This window comes from Cheilinus undulatus, linkage group 20, assembly GCF_018320785.1.
Source record: "Cheilinus undulatus linkage group 20, ASM1832078v1, whole genome shotgun sequence".
Lineage (NCBI taxonomy): Eukaryota > Metazoa > Chordata > Actinopteri > Labriformes > Labridae > Cheilinus > Cheilinus undulatus.
This window is the reverse complement of record NC_054884.1, coordinates 918,220-935,267: the sequence shown is the minus strand read 5'-3', so window position 1 is coordinate 935,267 and position 17,048 is coordinate 918,220. Positions and strand designations below refer to the sequence as shown.

General features: G+C 35.6%; 1 protein-coding gene across 1 annotated transcript in view; it reads right to left on the bottom strand.

Moving 5' to 3' along the window:
* LOC121528762 (protein shisa-6) overlaps window positions 1-15,857 on the bottom strand; it is a 210,357-nt gene extending 194,500 nt beyond the window's left edge. Inside the window, exons 1-2 of the mRNA XM_041816340.1 lie at window positions 15,830-15,857; window positions 14,610-15,487 (exon numbers count right to left, since the gene is read on the bottom strand). Of these exons, the coding sequence (XP_041672274.1) occupies window positions 14,610-15,136 (527 nt within the window). The 5' untranslated portion in view covers window positions 15,137-15,487; window positions 15,830-15,857. The remainder of the gene's footprint in view (window positions 1-14,609; window positions 15,488-15,829) is intronic.
* Window positions 15,858-17,048: the final 1,191 nt, after the last annotated feature.

The window sequence follows — 17,048 nt, the reverse complement described above, 5'->3', positions numbered from 1 at the left end:
TTAACTAACATGTTGTTGATTTGTGTTGCTTGTTAACTAACATGTTGTTGATTTGTGTTGCATTTTAAGTAACATGTTGTTGATTTGTGTTGCATGTTAACTAACATGTTGTTGATTTGTGTTGCATGTTAACTAGCATGTTGTTGATCATTGTTGCATGTTAACTAACATGTTGTTGATTTGTGTTGCATGTTGACTAACATGTTGTTGATCATTGTTGCATGTTAACTAACATGTTGTTGATTTGTGTTGCATGTTAACTAGCATGTTGTTGATCATTGTTGCATGTTAACTAACATGTTGTTGATTTGTGTTGCATGTTGACTAACATGTTGTTGATCATTGTTGCATGTTAACTAACATGTTGTTGATCATTGTTGCATGTTAACTAACATGTTGTTGATCATTGTTGCATGTTGACTAACATGTTGTTGATCATTGTTGCATGTTAACTAACATGTTGTTGATTTGTGTTGCATGTTGACTAACATGTTGTTGATCATTGTTGCATGTTAACTAACATGTTGTTGACTTCTGTTGCATGTTAACTAACATGTTGTTGATTTGTGTTGCATGTTAACTAACATGTTGTTGATCATTGTTGCATGTTAACTAACATGTTGTTGATTTGTGTTGCATGTTAACTAGCTTGTTGATTTGTGTTGCATGTTAACTAACATGTTGTTGATTTGTGTTGAATGTGAACTAACATGTTGTTGATTTGTGTTGCATGTTGACTAACATGTTGTTGATCATTGGTGCATGTTAACTAACATGTTGTTGATTTGTGCTGCAAGTTAACTAACATGTTGTTGACTTCTGTTGCATGTTAACTAACATGTTGTTGATTTGTGTTGCATGTTAACTAACATGTTGTTGATTTGTGTTGCATGTTAACTAACATGTTGTTGATTTGTGTTGCATGTTAACTAACATGTTGTTGATTTGTGTTGCATGTTAACTAGCATGTTGTTGATCATTGTTGCATGTTAACTAACATGTTGTTGATTTGTGTTGCATGTTAACTAACATGTTGTTGATTTGTGTTGCATGTTAACTAGCATGTTGTTGATCATTGTTGCATGTTAACTAACATGTTGTTGACTTCTGTTGCATGTTAACTAGCTTGTTGATTAGTGTTGCATGTTAACTAACATGTTGTTGATTTGTGTTGCATGTTAACTAACATGTTGTTGATTTGTGTTGCATGTTAACTAGCTTGTTGATTTGTGTTGCATGTTAACTAACATGTTGTTGATCATTGTTGCATGTTAACTAACATGTTGTTGACTTCTGTTGCATGTTAACTAGCATGTTGTTGACTTCTGTTGCATGTTAACTAGCTTGTTGATTTGTGTTGCATGTTAACTAACATGTTGTTGACTTCTGTTGCATGTTAACTAACATGTTGTTGACTTCTGTTGCATGTTAACTAGCATGTTGTTGACTTCTGTTGCATGTTAACTAGCTTGTTGATTTGTGTTGCATGTTAACTAACATGTTGTTGATTTGTGTTGCATGTTAACTAACATGTTGTTGATTTGTGTTGCATTTTAACTAACATGTTGTTGATTTGTGTTGCATGTTAACTAATATGTTGTTGAATTCTGTTGAATGTTAACTAACATGTTGTTGATTTGTGTTGCATGTTAACTAACATGTTGTTGATTTGTGTTGCATGTTAACTAACATGTTGTTGACTTCTGTTGAATGTTAACTAACATGTTGTTGATTTGTGTTGCATGTTATCTAGCATGTTGATTTGTGTTGAATGTGAACTAACATGTTGTTGATCATTGTTGCATGTTAACTAACATGTTGTTGATTTGTGTTGAATGTTAACTAACATGTTGTTGATTTGTGTTGCATGTTAACTAACATGTTGATTTGTGTTGCATGTTAACTAACATGTTGTTGATTTGTGTTGCATGTTAACTAACATGTTGTTGATTTGTGTTGCATGTTAACTAACATGTTGTTGATTCTGTTGCATGTTAACTAACATGTTGTTGACTTCTGTTGCATGTTAACTAACATGTTGTTGATTTGTGCATTTAACTAACATGTTGATTTGTGTTGCATGTTAACTAACATGTTGTTGATTTGTGTTGCATGTTAACTAGCATGTTGTTGACTTCTGTTGCATGTTAACTAACATGTTGTTGACTTCTGTTGAATGTTAACTAACATGTTGTTGATTTGTGTTGCATGTTAACTAACATGTTGATTTGTGTTGCATGTTAACTAGCATGTTGTTGACTTCTGTTGCATGTTAACTAGCATGTTGTTGACTTCTGTTGCATGTTAACTAGCTTGTTGATTTGTGTTGCATGTTAACTAACATGTTGATTTGTGTTGCATGTTAACTAGCATGTTGTTGATCATTGTTGCATGTTAACTAACATGTTGTTGACTTCTGTTGCATGTTAACTAGCATGTTGTTGACTTCTGTTGCATGTTAACTAGCTTGTTGATTTGTGTTGCATGTTAACTAACATGTTGATTTGTGTTGCATGTTAACTAACATGTTGTTGATTTGTGTTGCATGTTAACTAATATGTTGTTGAATTCTGTTGAATGTTAACTAATGTTGTTGATTTGTGTTGCATGTTAACTAACATGTTGTTGATTTGTGTTGCATGTTAACTAACATGTTGTTGATTTGTGTTGCATGTTAACTAGCTTGTTGATTTGTGTTGCATGTTAACTAACATGTTGTTGATTTGTGTTGCATGTTAACTAGCATCTTGATTTGTGTTGAATGTGAACTAACATGTTGTTGATCATTGTTGCATGTTAACTAACATGTTGTTGATCATTGTTGCATGTTAAGTAACATGTTGTTGATTTGTGTTGCATGTTAACTAGCATGCTGTTGAGTATTTGTTGCATGTTAACTAGCATGTTGTTGACTTCTGTTGCATGTTAACTAACATGTTGTTGATTTGTGTTGCATGTTATCTAGCATGTTGATTTGTGGTGAATGTGAACTAACATGTTGTTGATCATTGTTGCATGTTAACTAACATGTTGTTGATTTGTGTTGCATGTTAACTAACATGTTGTTGACTTCTGTTGAATGTTAACTAACATGTTGTTGATTTGTGTTGCATGTTAACTAACATGTTGATTTGTGTTGCATGTTAACTAACATGTTGTTGATTTGTGTTGCATGTTAACTAACATGTTGTTGATTTGTGTTGCATGTTAACTAACATGTTGTTGATTTGTGTTGCATGTTAACTAACATGTTGTTGATTTGTGTTGCATGTTAACTAACATGTTGTTGATTTGTGTTGCATGTTAACTAACATGTTGTTGACTTCTGTTGCATGTTAACTAACATGTTGTTGACTTCTGTTGAATGTTAACTAACATGTTGATTTGTGTTGCATGTTAACTAACATGTTGATTTGTGTTGCATGTTAACTAACATGTTGTTGATTTGTGTTGCTTGTTAACTAACATGTTGTTGACTTCTGTTGCATGTTAACTAACATGTTGTTGACTTCTGTTGAATGTTAACTAACATGTTGATTTGTGTTGCATGTTAACTAACATGTTGTTGATTTGTGTTGCATGTTAACTAACATGTTGTTGATTTGTGTTGCATGTTAACTAACATGTTGTTGATTTGTGTTGCATGTTAACTAACATGTTGTTGATTTGTGTTGCTTGTTAACTAACATGTTGTTGATTTGTGTTGCATGTTAACTAACATGTTGTTGACTTCTGTTGCATGTTAACTAACATGTTGTTGACTTCTGTTGAATGTTAACTAACATGTTGTTGATTTGTGTTGCATGTTAACTAACATGTTGATTTGTGTTGCATGTTAACTAGCATGTTGTTGACTTCTGTTGCATGTTAACTAGCATGTTGTTGACTTCTGTTGCATGTTAACTAGCTTGTTGATTTGTGTTGCATGTTAACTAACATGTTGATTTGTGTTGCATGTTAACTAGCATGTTGTTGATCATTGTTGCATGTTAACTAACATGTTGTTGACTTCTGTTGCATGTTAGCTAGCATGTTGTTGACTTCTGTTGCATGTTAACTAGCTTGTTGATTTGTGTTGCATGTTAACTAGCATGTTGATTTGTGTTGCATGTTAACTAGCATGTTGTTGATCATTGTTGCATGTTAACTAACATGTTGTTGACTTCTGTTGCATGTTAACTAGCATGTTGTTGACTTCTGTTGCATGTTAACTAACATGTTGTTGATTTGTGTTGCATGTTAACTAACATGTTGTTGATCATTGTTGCATGTTAACTAGCATGTTGTTGATCATTGTTGCATGTTAAGTAACATGTTGTTGATTTGTGTTGCATGTTAACTAACATGTTGTTGACTTCTGTTGAATGTTAACTAACATGTTGTTGATTTGTGTTGCATGTTAACTAACATGTTGATTTGTGTTGCATGTTAACTAGCATGTTGTTGACTTCTGTTGAATGTTAACTAACATGTTGTTGATTTGTGTTGCATGTTAACTAACATGTTGATTTGTGTTGCATGTTAACTAACATGTTGATTTGTGTTGAATGTGAACTAACATGTTGTTGATCATTGTTGCATGTTAACTAGCATGTTGTTGATCATTGTTGCATGTTAACTAACATGTTGTTGACTTCTGTTGCATGTTAACTAGCATGTTGTTGACTTCTGTTGCATGTTAACTAGCTTGTTGATTTGTGTTGCATGTTAACTAACATGTTGATTTGTGTTGCATGTTAACTAGCATGTTGTTGATCATTGTTGCATGTTAACTAGCATGTTGTTGACTTCTGTTGCAAGTTAACTAACATGTTGTTGATTTGTGTTGCATGTTAACTAACATGTTGTTGATTTGTGTTGCATGTTAACTAACATGTTGATTTGTGTTGAATGTTAACTAACATGTTGTTGATTTGTGTTGCATGTTAACTAACATGTTGTTGATTTGTGTTGCATGTTAACTAACATGTTGTTGATTTGTGTTGCATGTTAACTAACATGTTGTTGATTTGTGTTGCATGTTAACTAATATGTTGTTGAATTCTGTTGAATGTTAACTAACATGTTGTTGATTTGTGTTGCATGTTAACTAACATGTTGTTGACTTCTGTTGAATGTTAACTAACATGTTGTTGATTTGTGTTGCATGTTAACTAACATGTTGTTGACTTCTGTTGAATGTTAACTAACATGTTGTTGATTTGTGTTGCATGTTATCTAGCATGTTGATTTGTGTTGAATGTGAACTAACATGTTGTTGATCATTGTTGCATGTTAACTAACATGTTGTTGATTTGTGTTGCATGTTATCTAACATGTTGATTTGTGTTGAATGTGAACTAACATGTTGTTGATCATTGTTGCATGTTAACTAACCAGTTGTTGATTTGTGTTGCATGTTAACTTGCATGCTGTTGAGTATTTGTTGCATGTTAACTTGAAGGTCATGACCCTTTTATTTACAGATGTTTGTGTTGCTTACCTAGCAGTTAGCGGTTCATTTGTGTATCAGCTGTTAGTTTCTCTTCTGTTCTGTGGGTAACTCTAGTTAGTTACTAATTCAGCCTTAGATAACCAGCCATTCATTTCTCATTAGCGCCTTTGTTGACAACGGTTAGATACTCATTCTCCCCAGTTAGCGAGCAGTTTGTTACTTATTTGTTACCTGTTAGTTAACCCTTTGTTCACTCTTTCATTAGTGGTTAGTTATCAGCCATCTTTTTAACCAGCAGGGAGACCCCTCCTGGTTTTCTGTGTAACTAGCATGGAGTGACTCACTTCTGTCCTGGTTATCTGGCAGGTAGGTCCACGTTCATTCCCGTGTTCACCAGCATTTTTATTCATTCATTTCCGAGTGTGCCGATGTCCTTCTACCTTTTTGTAAGTTGTTGTCTGTTTTTCTCTTAAACCTCCAACAATAGAAGAATAGATAGATGTTGAAAATGACGTTTATGTTTCTGAAGCCCTATTTTTTCTCTGCGTTGTCAGACAAATGTGTTCATTTAACTCTGGGCCGAGTGGGTCAAATATGTGGCCTGTGTGGACTCATTTTGTGGAGTTATCTGATGAATCACGCTGTAATTCTGCCATATTTGAACAAGCCTCATTGATTTCTCTTTTATTATCTCTCTGGTCTCTCCCTGACATTCTTCTTATTACTCTGGTTTGCTCACTTCACCTCAGCAGTGATGTTTTTAGTCCTTAAATCTTAAAAATGTGAGCATGGCAGAGAAAATGAAGCTGTTTTTGTTCCCTGGAATAAAGAATTTCAATAAAGAGAACATCATTTTTCTCCCAGCTTCACGGACAAAAAGAGAGATTTTTATCTAGATATAAACTAAAAAAACATCCAATATGAGTGTTGGGCATCAGTCCTTCACACTCCCACACAGAACAGATGCACGCACGCACACAAACACGGGCTGAGCTGCACAATCACTGTTACAGTTCTCTTTCAACTCCTCCGTAATTATTTTAGGCTGTGGGTTTGAACATCTGCTGCAGATCTGATGGAATCTGATCCGTCGTCAGTTTTTCAGCTTCAGATAAGAATCTGCTAATTAATTTAAACACATTAAAGTCTGATTTTTAGCTCATTAAAGGCCTGAGTGCAAGATTCTCAGGATACGAGACATCTCATGATAAAGGGGAAGGGATGCAATACATCACCATTTTTACTAGTATTCTTAAAATCTTATCTGAGCAAAAATGTTGGAATATAAAAAGCACAACCTCAACATCTACATCAAATTTGGGTAAAAATCAACTTTTTATGAAAGCTGAATATTTGTAGCAATGCAGCATCTTGTTGTGCAGACATCCATGTTTGCATCTGCAGTAAAATCTTCAGATGCAAACTAAAAATACCAACAAATACTGAGTAATGCTCAATGCAGTGTGACAGAAAAATAGAAGCATTGTTACTTTTAGGGATGCATGATACCATTTTTGTTGGACCAAGTACAAGTACTCTTAAGTAGGTACTTTTAGGTATAAATATGAATACTTTAGAATACCACAGCTGTTCTGGAAAGTATTTCAAAGGTTGGATTTGTTTCTATTGAAATGTTCGTCATTCCATCTTTGGAGGATTTATCATTTCCCATCCTAATTTAGTTCAAACATCATCAAATCCACGTTTTCCGACCTGCTGGAAATACTGAGGGTATACACAGCAAAGATCTACAATGAAAATATCGAGCATTGGTTCAGACAGGCCATGGAGTCAAGCACTGCCATATAATTGAGATCAGCTGATCACACACAAGCCGTCATCAGTTGACACCCAGCTGATTTGCTCTAAGCCCGCTGTTGGCTAACGTCACTCATGCTGCCATATTAAAACTACTCTAGTCTGGCTTTCTTTTCCCGTATTTTGCAACCCTCCTCCACCCCAGCTACTCCTCAGTTCTGCTTCTGGCTTAATCAGTACCAGCCTCTCGTCACTGGTGCCTGCTCTGCTCTGCTCTGGGTTTTTGCTGCTTCTGTCCCTGCCTCAGGCTTTCCTTGTAGGCACAGGAAAGGCAGGATTGTGTGCTGTTCCTGCATGATGCTTTAGGCTCGTAGAAGGATTCTTTACAAAGTGTTCCTGGCTGAAGTCTGTTTAAGAGCGGGCACAAGTGCACTGAACTGAGTCATTGCAGCTAAATCAAGCTGGCTGACAGTGTTTCCAGGAATTCAGTTCATCAAATCATCAACAGATGGTTTTTGAAAGCAGATAAATGGGAAATGGAAAATTGATGCAAAAATGTTTGTTCAGTGTTCTTCTGAGTTGAAGCTGCTACCCTCTGACTGCAGAGTCAGCCAGCATGCAGGACTCATTCTTCTCTGCTGCCATTGGGTTTTTAAATGATAAGTTGCATCCCTGTATTATTTTGTACTTTATATTTTTATTGTTGTATTTGCTCTCATTGAGCTTCTATTTATGGTGTCTTTATTCTGTTCCTGTGATTGGTCTTGATGCTTATATGTCAAATCTGTTTTGTTGGATGAAACCCTGCCGTTGTCTTTAGAAATGATCACATCCATAGTTTTTAAAAACTTTACTCACAGAAACACGGATAAACACTCCTGTCCCTTTATCAGCCGTGTGCGTACCAGGACCATGATTCTTGCTATTCTGGCTAGTGCATGAGAAAATCAAGGCTGTGGTTAAATTTGTCTGTAGGAATATATTGTTTTCAACAGATAAAGATAAACTTTATTGTCCTCAGAGGAAAATCTGTCATGGTGTTGAGCAACTTAGCTGCTCACAGTCGATACATCCAAAATAAAACGAGACAGAAAAGACACAAAAAGACAACCGTTTAAAGGATAAAAGTTAAAAAAGAGGTAAAAATTGAGAAATGCACCTGCCCGTTAATATTAGACTGGTCTCTCTCTCTGATAAGCACATGTAAATATTTCACACAACACATTAAACAAGCAGGCAATATGCCTGAAAATGTAACATAAAAGAAAGCACATAAGGAATAGCAATAATGAAATATGAATTTTGATAAGACTGAGCTAGAAAAGCATATTTGAGCTTTTATGTGCTGTAAAATTTCACTGTTGTGCTTTAATGATGATGGCAAAGGAATTCATGATGAGCAGGATTGATACAGCCAGATTTTACACATTATTATTATCATTATTATCATTATTATTACTACATTATTATTATTATTATTATTATTATTATTATTATTATTATTATAGTATTATTATTACTATTATAATTATTATTATTATTGTTATTATTATCATTGTTATTACTATGATATTATTATTATTATTATTTTATTATTATTTTATTATTATTATTATTAGCATTATTAGCATTATTATGACTACTACATTATTATTATTATTATTATTATTATCATTGTTATTACTATTATTATCATTATTATCATTATTATTACTATTACATTATTATTATTATTATTATTATTATCATTATTATCATTATTATTACTATTACATTATTATAATTATTATTATTACTTTTATTATCATTATTATAACGTTTATTATTATTATTATTATTATTATTATTATTATTATTACTTTTATTATCATTATTTTAACTATTTTTATTATTATTATTACTTTTATTATCATAATTATAACTATTATTATTATTATTATTATTATTATTATTATTATTACTTTTATTATCATTATTTTAACTATTTTTATTATTATTATTACTTTTATTATCATTATTATAACTATTATTATTATTATTATTATTATTACTTTTATTATATTATTTTAACTATTTTTATTATTATTATTACTTTTATTATCATTATTATAACTATTATTATTATTATTATTATTATTATTACTTTATTATCATTATTATAACTATTTTTATTATTATTATTATTACTTTTATTATCATTATTATAACTATTTTTATTATTATTATTATTATTATTATTATTATTATTATTATTATTATTATTACTTTATTATCATTATTATAACTATTTTTATTATTATTATTATAATTATTATTATTACTTTTATTATCATTATTATAACTATTTTTATTATTATTATTACTTTTATTATCATTATTATAACTATTATTATTATTATTATTATTATTATTATTATTATTACTTTATTATCATTATTATAACTATTATTACTTTTATTAAATCATGATAAAGAAACAGAAACAACAGGAAAAGAGCAGTAGTGCCCTTCTTGAGCTGATAGATGTATTTTGCAGTAATGAAAGAAATAAAGCATTTAAATGTAGAGGCTTGTTTCAGTGGAAGTGTTGCATCATCTAGGGCTGTGTATTGGCAAGAATCAATACATAACACGATACAGGGGTGACAATATCCATATATTGTGGTATACTGGGATACTATTAGTTTATCGCGATATTTTTGTAATTTAAGTTTAATATATATGAATTTGTATGATAATATGATTGTGTATATATATATTTATAGAAATAAATAACTATGTGTCTAAGTTAATATGGAATATAGCAGAAGAGAATTAGGCTGTTAATAAAAATGTGTTAAAATCATATGTATAGTATGTAAATAAAAATATATGGTGTATTATAAAATATATGGTCCTGCATTATCTACAGTTTTAGATCTTTTTGTGGAATTTGAAGATGAGGATTTTTCCCATTTGTTGTTATGAATTAAAATGCTTTCAGGATTTCTAAAAGAAAAGTGGAAAAATAAATCAATGTAGAGTAAATGTACTCAAATCTTTTACATTTCATGGTACATCAGCTTGTATGTCTTAAAGACAAGGTGCTTGTGGAGGAAGACTGATCCTCATGTCCAGCTTTAAGGACTGATGGACCGTGTCGTGAGGAGGGCATGATGTGACAGGCCAGTGTTTTTTTGTCGTATTCATTCTTAACGACACTACAATGGTGCAGGTCCTTACAGAAAAACAAAGTACTGACTGGTTAATTATAGTGACATTAGCAGAAATGAGAAGTAGCTGCAGCGGGCTTCTTTCACTTTAGCTGTTAGCCGCTAAGCTATTGCTATGATGTCTAGTGTCAGGTTCATAGTGTCATCCAAGTATTTCACTCTGGCGTGGCATATCTTACAAATGACTTGACTCCTGTATAAGTTTGTACTGTCTTTAATATTTTAGAAGCCAAAAAATAACTGATTACATAACATGCTTTACATAGAGAAAAATATTTATTTCAGTATGACTCAAGTGAAAATATATTATTTTCATGTTTCTCATCCTCTGAAATTTTCCCGTATGTCTTGGACAAATTTAAGTTTGTAGTCATGTAATTGACCACAGCTAACAAAGACTGAAAGGCGACCTTTGACCTCCTATGCTGAAGCTGCTCCTGCTCTGACTGACAGGTAATTTCACTCATGGTGCAAAAGTGTCCATACCCAAAGGCATTCTGGGAAAACTCTGCAGATTAAGGGATGATTGTCAAATCATTTAAGTACAAAAATCACTTGGAGTGATTGAGTTCTGTTGACTTAAACTAAAAACATGTTCTATCAGCGTAGAAAAACTGAGCTGTTTTTTTAAGTTAACACAGCTGTGTGGTCTGACAGAGTTTAGCGTTTCTACTCCTTTTGTTCCATCTCTGGTCTGAACTGGCCTGACAAAACTTTCTATCTTCTCCTAGACTTCCCTTAAGCCACGCCATACTGGAACCACTGATCTCTATGGTACATGTAAGAAACCGTGGATAAATGAGTTAATCTTCAGTGAAAACTACGAGTTAAGGCCAGATGCTGTGACTCTGATGCTTTTTGAAGACATGAACTATCTGGATATTCCAGCGTATCATTGCACCTGTAGTTTGATATTCCTAAAACAAAGGAAAGAAAGGCGAAACCAGGAAATGCAAAAATGTGAGTCCATCACACCTGACGTGGCTGTGGATGTCTATCAACATAAGTCTACATCTGATGTTAGGCATGGCGCTGTAAAGATTATTTTATGCTCTAACCTTTAATGGCCAGGACGGATGAGAAGACAGGAAATACAAAGAAAGAGAGAGTAGGGGAAGACATGCATGGTAAAGCACCAGGACCAGGACTCAGTCCTGGGACCAGAGTAGACCTTAGCCTCTGTATGGCTGTGTGCCTAAGCCAGGTGTTTTATTTCTCTTATACATATATACTGGAGTAATATGGGGGGGGGGGGGGGTACTCAAGTACAGTAGATTATGAAGTACAGTAAGAATCACAAACATAACCATGCTTATTTACCACAGGGTAACTATCTGTTAATTTAAAAAGCATCATCATTACTATCAAACCACACTGATACCTGTCTGACAACACAACAGTAAAAACATGTGATATTTGGCAATCTGTTGTTTAAATTATCAGGTCTAAATTGCACAGACTCATTGGTAACAGATGGGGATGTGGGTGGAACCAGAGAGGAACCAGGTTTTCCCTCTGTTCCGCCCACTTTCCCAAACGTTGACAACATATATGTGCAATTTAGACAGTTAGCAGTTTCCACATTAACAAACACAGGTGTCTGATATGCTGGCTAATTTGATCTTTAACAACCTGTCTAACCTTGTTGTAACCCTTGTTCTCACTAGTTTGACCCAGTTTTCCAGATGTTTCTAACATATTTCTGTAATTCAGACAGTGTCTGGCTCTCTCTTGGTTGAAAGTATGGCTGAAGATCATAGTGTTTCGGTATTTTTAATGTTAAGTCTAAGTCGGGAATTAGCTCTTTACTTATTCATTTATAGGAATATTCATATTAAAACAAATGATACTGATACCTGTTTGATTCCCCAGCAACAAAAATGAAGCTCACAATGTGAAATGATAGAATTGTAGGACAGTTGAGGGTTAATATTAAGGTACAACATTTTTCTGGGTTATTCTTTGGTACAGGACAGGCAAAGACCAAAAACAATGAAAGCTCCAGCTGCTTCCGTTTTAGTCTCTGATTGTCGAACTTGTGATCAAAAAGAGCCTTGTCTGTATGGACGTTTTGTTTTGTTAACATGTATGTTAAACCAAAATTAAACAATTAATCCATGTATCCCTTTATTCATTTATACATACATATTCATGTCCCAGACCCCCAATAATGGGCAATTTACTGTTTTAAATTGACAAATAGAAGTTAACTCCGGATACGTTCCTCACACCCAGTGTGAGTTTTCATCACCATAGAGCATACACACTTTCAAATGAAGAGTTTACACACTTCTTCACACACCACCAGCTCATTTAACCTATCGATGCCAATCTATCAGGATTGATCAGATCATGCTCTCTTTATTTTGACTGAATATCAACTTAACTGTTTGATGTTGAGTCTAAACGGGGGGTTATTATGTCATTTCATTTGAACTGAATACATTCGTTTCATTAATTAAACTCAAACTATATTGATACCTGTGTGTCACCATAGTAACAAAAATAGATTTCCTTGACAGTTTGATTTTTAATAGCCAGTGTTCATTTTGGCAGCTATTTTTAGCCATTTTAGTCATTTATACCCTTTTTAGTTTTAGTCTAGTTTTAGTCCATAAAAGTCCTCACATTTTAGTCTTTACTTTTAGTCCAAGCATTTATTCTGTTTTCTAAATCTGGTACCAAATCATGGTAGTGTGTTCTCTGTCTAACCTGGGGTCCCTGCTTTCTACAGCTGAGAGGCAGAATAGATACAGACGTACTGATTTAGACAGATTAACCCACAGTGGAGAAATATCACAGATTTAGAATGTCCAATGGAAACTACATTACATTTAAGTCTAGTTTTAGTCATCACAGATCTATTTTTGTTAGTTTCAGTCTAGTTTTAGTCGTCAGAGATCTATTTTTGTTAGTCTCAGTCTAGTTTTAGTCGTCACAGATCTATTTTTGTTAGTCTCAGTCTAGTTTTAGTCGTCACGGATCTATTTTTGTTGGTCTCAGTCTAGTTTTAGTCGTCACAGATCTATTTTTGTCGGTCTCAGTCTAGTTTTAGTCGTCACAGATCTATTTTTGTTAGTCTCAGTCTAGTTTTAGTCATCACAGATCTATTTTTGTTAGTCTCAGTCTAGTTTTAGTCGTCACAGATCTATTTTTGTTAGTCTCAGTCTAGTTTTAGTCGTCACAGATCTATTTTTGTTAGTCTCAGTCTAGTTTTAGTCATCACAGATCTATTATTGTTAGTCTCAGTCTAGTTTTAGTCGTCACAGATCTATTATTGTTAGTCTCAGTCTAGTTTTAGTCATCACAGATCTATTTTTGTTAGTCTCAGTCTAGTTTTAGTCGTCACAGATCTATTTTTGTTAGTCTCAGTCTAGTTTTAGTCGTCACAGATCTATTTTTGTTAGTCTCAGTCTAGTTTTAGTCATCACAGATCTATTATTGTTAGTCTCAGTCTAGTTTTAGTCATCACAGATCTATTTTTGTTAGTCTCAGTCTAGTTTTAGTCGTCAGATCTATTTTTGTTAGTCTCAGTCTAGTTTTAGTCGTCACAGATCTATTTTTGTTAGTCTCAGTCTAGTTTTAGTCGTCACAGATCTATTTTTGTTAGTCTCAGTCTAGTTTTAGTCGTCACAGATCTATTTTTGTTAGTCTCAGTCTAGTTTTAGTCAGGGAAAAAGGCTGTTGACGACCAGTTTTAGTCTTAGTTTTCGTCGATGAAATCAACACTGTTAATAGCATCATATTTACGTTGATCATTCTGGTTCTGTGAATACTTTCTTTTATTTCTGATGTTTTGCATCACCATTCAGCTGAAAATCCTGAGACTTGAATATCGGTCCCTGTTGCCCAGCCCTACCTCGTTGGGAAAGTCAGACTTCGGAGCGTTTTAACGCTGTGAGAGCTTAAAGCAGACACAGAATTCAAGGATAATCAAATAGATCCGTTTCTAAGTTCTAATAATGATGTAAAACGTTATTTCCTGTGCCTCTTTTAAGCTTCTGTTTAATATGCATCATTTCTTGTGTGTTTTTGCTGTCCTTTAGTTCTCCAGATGTTTGTAATGTTTGGTTTTTACTCTGTAATTCACTTTAAAGTGCTGTTTGTTTGCAGAGTGCTCTCTATCTTAGCTCGCCTCGCCGTTTCTGTGTGTTTTAGAGAAATGACTGCGCACATTGGCGCATGGTGCGCCGTTGACGCGCTCACCTGTGTATGTTCATCTCCTGGGGCGGCTCTGTAGCTTTGTCGTACGCCACTTTGACGGACACTCCGAGCACTATGATGAAGGCTATGATCCCACACGTGATGTAGACCGCCGTGTTGGTCTGGTCCATGCTGGGATCGTAGGTTTCCCCGGTCGGGATGGGGGACGGGGAGGCTGTTTGGACCCAGTCTGGGGTTTGGTAGTTCTTGCAGGCTTTCTGGTCCAGCCGGTCCTTCTTGTACTCGCAGCAGAAGCGCAGGTAGCACGTCCCGCAGCAGTACCTGTGGTTGGTGTTGTTGCACTCGAACATTTTGTCATACTGCCCGCTGACATCGTAATAACCCAGGCAGGTGTCGTGGTTGCTGGCGGGCGCGGGTTGCGGGGTTTTCTGCGGGACCACTGTGGGGATCGCCGTGGCTTTGGGAGCCTTTCTGGGCGCCTGTTTGGGCTTTTTCCCGCCTGTGGCTGCGCTCAGCACGCTTAGAGGGTCCAGGTATATGAGCAGCAACAAAAGGTGCCTTATCCCCATGGTACTGTGAGAACTGTTGGAGCTTTCTGTTCAACTGTGTTCACGGTTTTAGTCTCGAAGTTTCACCGACTCTTCCCCAGCTGGCTCGGTCTCCTGCGCCGCCGTCATGCTGAAAACAAGTCTGCGCGTACTGCTGTGAAGAGCATTTCTTTGCAGGACTAGAGCCCCTCGCGACCCACGGGGGAACAGAGGCACGAGAGCACCATGTCCTGGCCGAGAGGGTGGCTGGTTGGTGGCCGGGCTCTGCGCGCTCTTCCTCGGATACGCGGAGAGTGAAAGCCGCGGTGCGTCGCTGTCCAAGGTGCTGAATCCTGGAGCCCCCGGTCTGCTCTGCTCCAGTCCGACTGTGCGCTGGACAAACACATCAACCGACAGAGCTCATTAGATATTATCGTCACGTCACAGTCACGTCATTAATGCATTAGCAGCTTTCAGATAACTTGAGAGATTTTTGTCCTGTTTGGAGTCATTTCTGCAGTTTGCACGACGCATTCAAGTTGGAAACACGACACCCACCCAGCATCGATATCATTCAGATACATCAAACCTGTACCAAGCATCAGACCCTAGCACTGCCTTACATTCACACACAGCATTTTCATTTACTGTTTAGCAATCAAACGCCAACCCAATGTGGTCTGTTTCATTTTGTCTTCATATTTGGAGAGGGCGGAGGAGTCAAATTCTGCCTACCTCAGATCGGATCCCCGCTGGGGAGTTGCTCTCCGTCTGGGTCTCAGAAAGTGAGGAGCTCGGATCCCCTCTCTCTCTCTCTCCCTCTCATTCTCTCTCTCCTCCTTCTCAGCTTTCCTCCCTCCCTCCGTCTCTTACATCACTTCAGTGCTGGCGTCAGAACTCAGCCAAGTATCGGCAAATTGCAGCCCCCTTCTCTTCTTCCTCCTCCTCAGTGCAAGTCAGAAAGAAAGAACCAACCCGGCAACAAAAGGCGTCTCCTCCATACGTCTGAAGATGTCTCGATTTGTTTGCAAATCTCCACCATGAATTCATGATTACACATCCAATATTACAGCATCTCTGTGATGAAAATAAAATGTCTCACTTCATTAAGTAGAATGATAAAACATTTTTGGACAACATCATGAAAAATAGGCTGCACTCATTGGTGTGACATCACGTTGGTGGGCGGGGCAAACATCAAACAGAAGACTAAATCATGAGGTGAGAAATGATAGAAGCTTTTGCTTTTTTTTTATCATGAGACTAAAACTGTCAAGCCAACAGCATGTCCAAAAGATTTCTCAAATTAAAACTTGAACTTGTGCAAACAAATAAACAAACAAACAAACAAAAACATTTTAATGCTTTTGTGGATGGAACTAAGTTATTTTTTGCAGTCCCACCCACCCAGGGTGGTTGGGACAAAGGCTGCTCATAAAGGGGGAGTAAGGGGCAAACTTTGGGGTCTGTGTGAAGGTAACACCACGAGTCAGAGACTAAAGAAGCTTGATTACATTTCCTCGACATCGGTGAGCAGTACAACGTCATGCATAACGTTTCTCCTCCATGCCCCAGCTCCTACGTCACTCTCTTTGGTTTGCACTGAGATGGGAACAAGGACAGAGATGACAAGGCATCAGGAGTGTCTGACAGGAGTATTTTCTTTCACTTCCGTCACTAAACAGAGCTGCTTAACAAAATGGAGGTAGTTGTGAGTTAACAATCTCCATATCTGCAGCGCAGTCTGAAAGTCACAGGGAAGAGAATTCAATATTTCATGGCTTCAGTCTGGTGTGTATTATGACATGATGTGGGAATGCCTGCTTGCTGTAAAGAAACAGTCCATCCTAGACTCCAGCCGTGTTAAAGAAATATTGATTTGGACAAATTTAAGCAACACAAAAACTCTCAGTTCCTTTCCTTTTTCTTTCCTGTTTTCTTCAAGGTGTCTTGT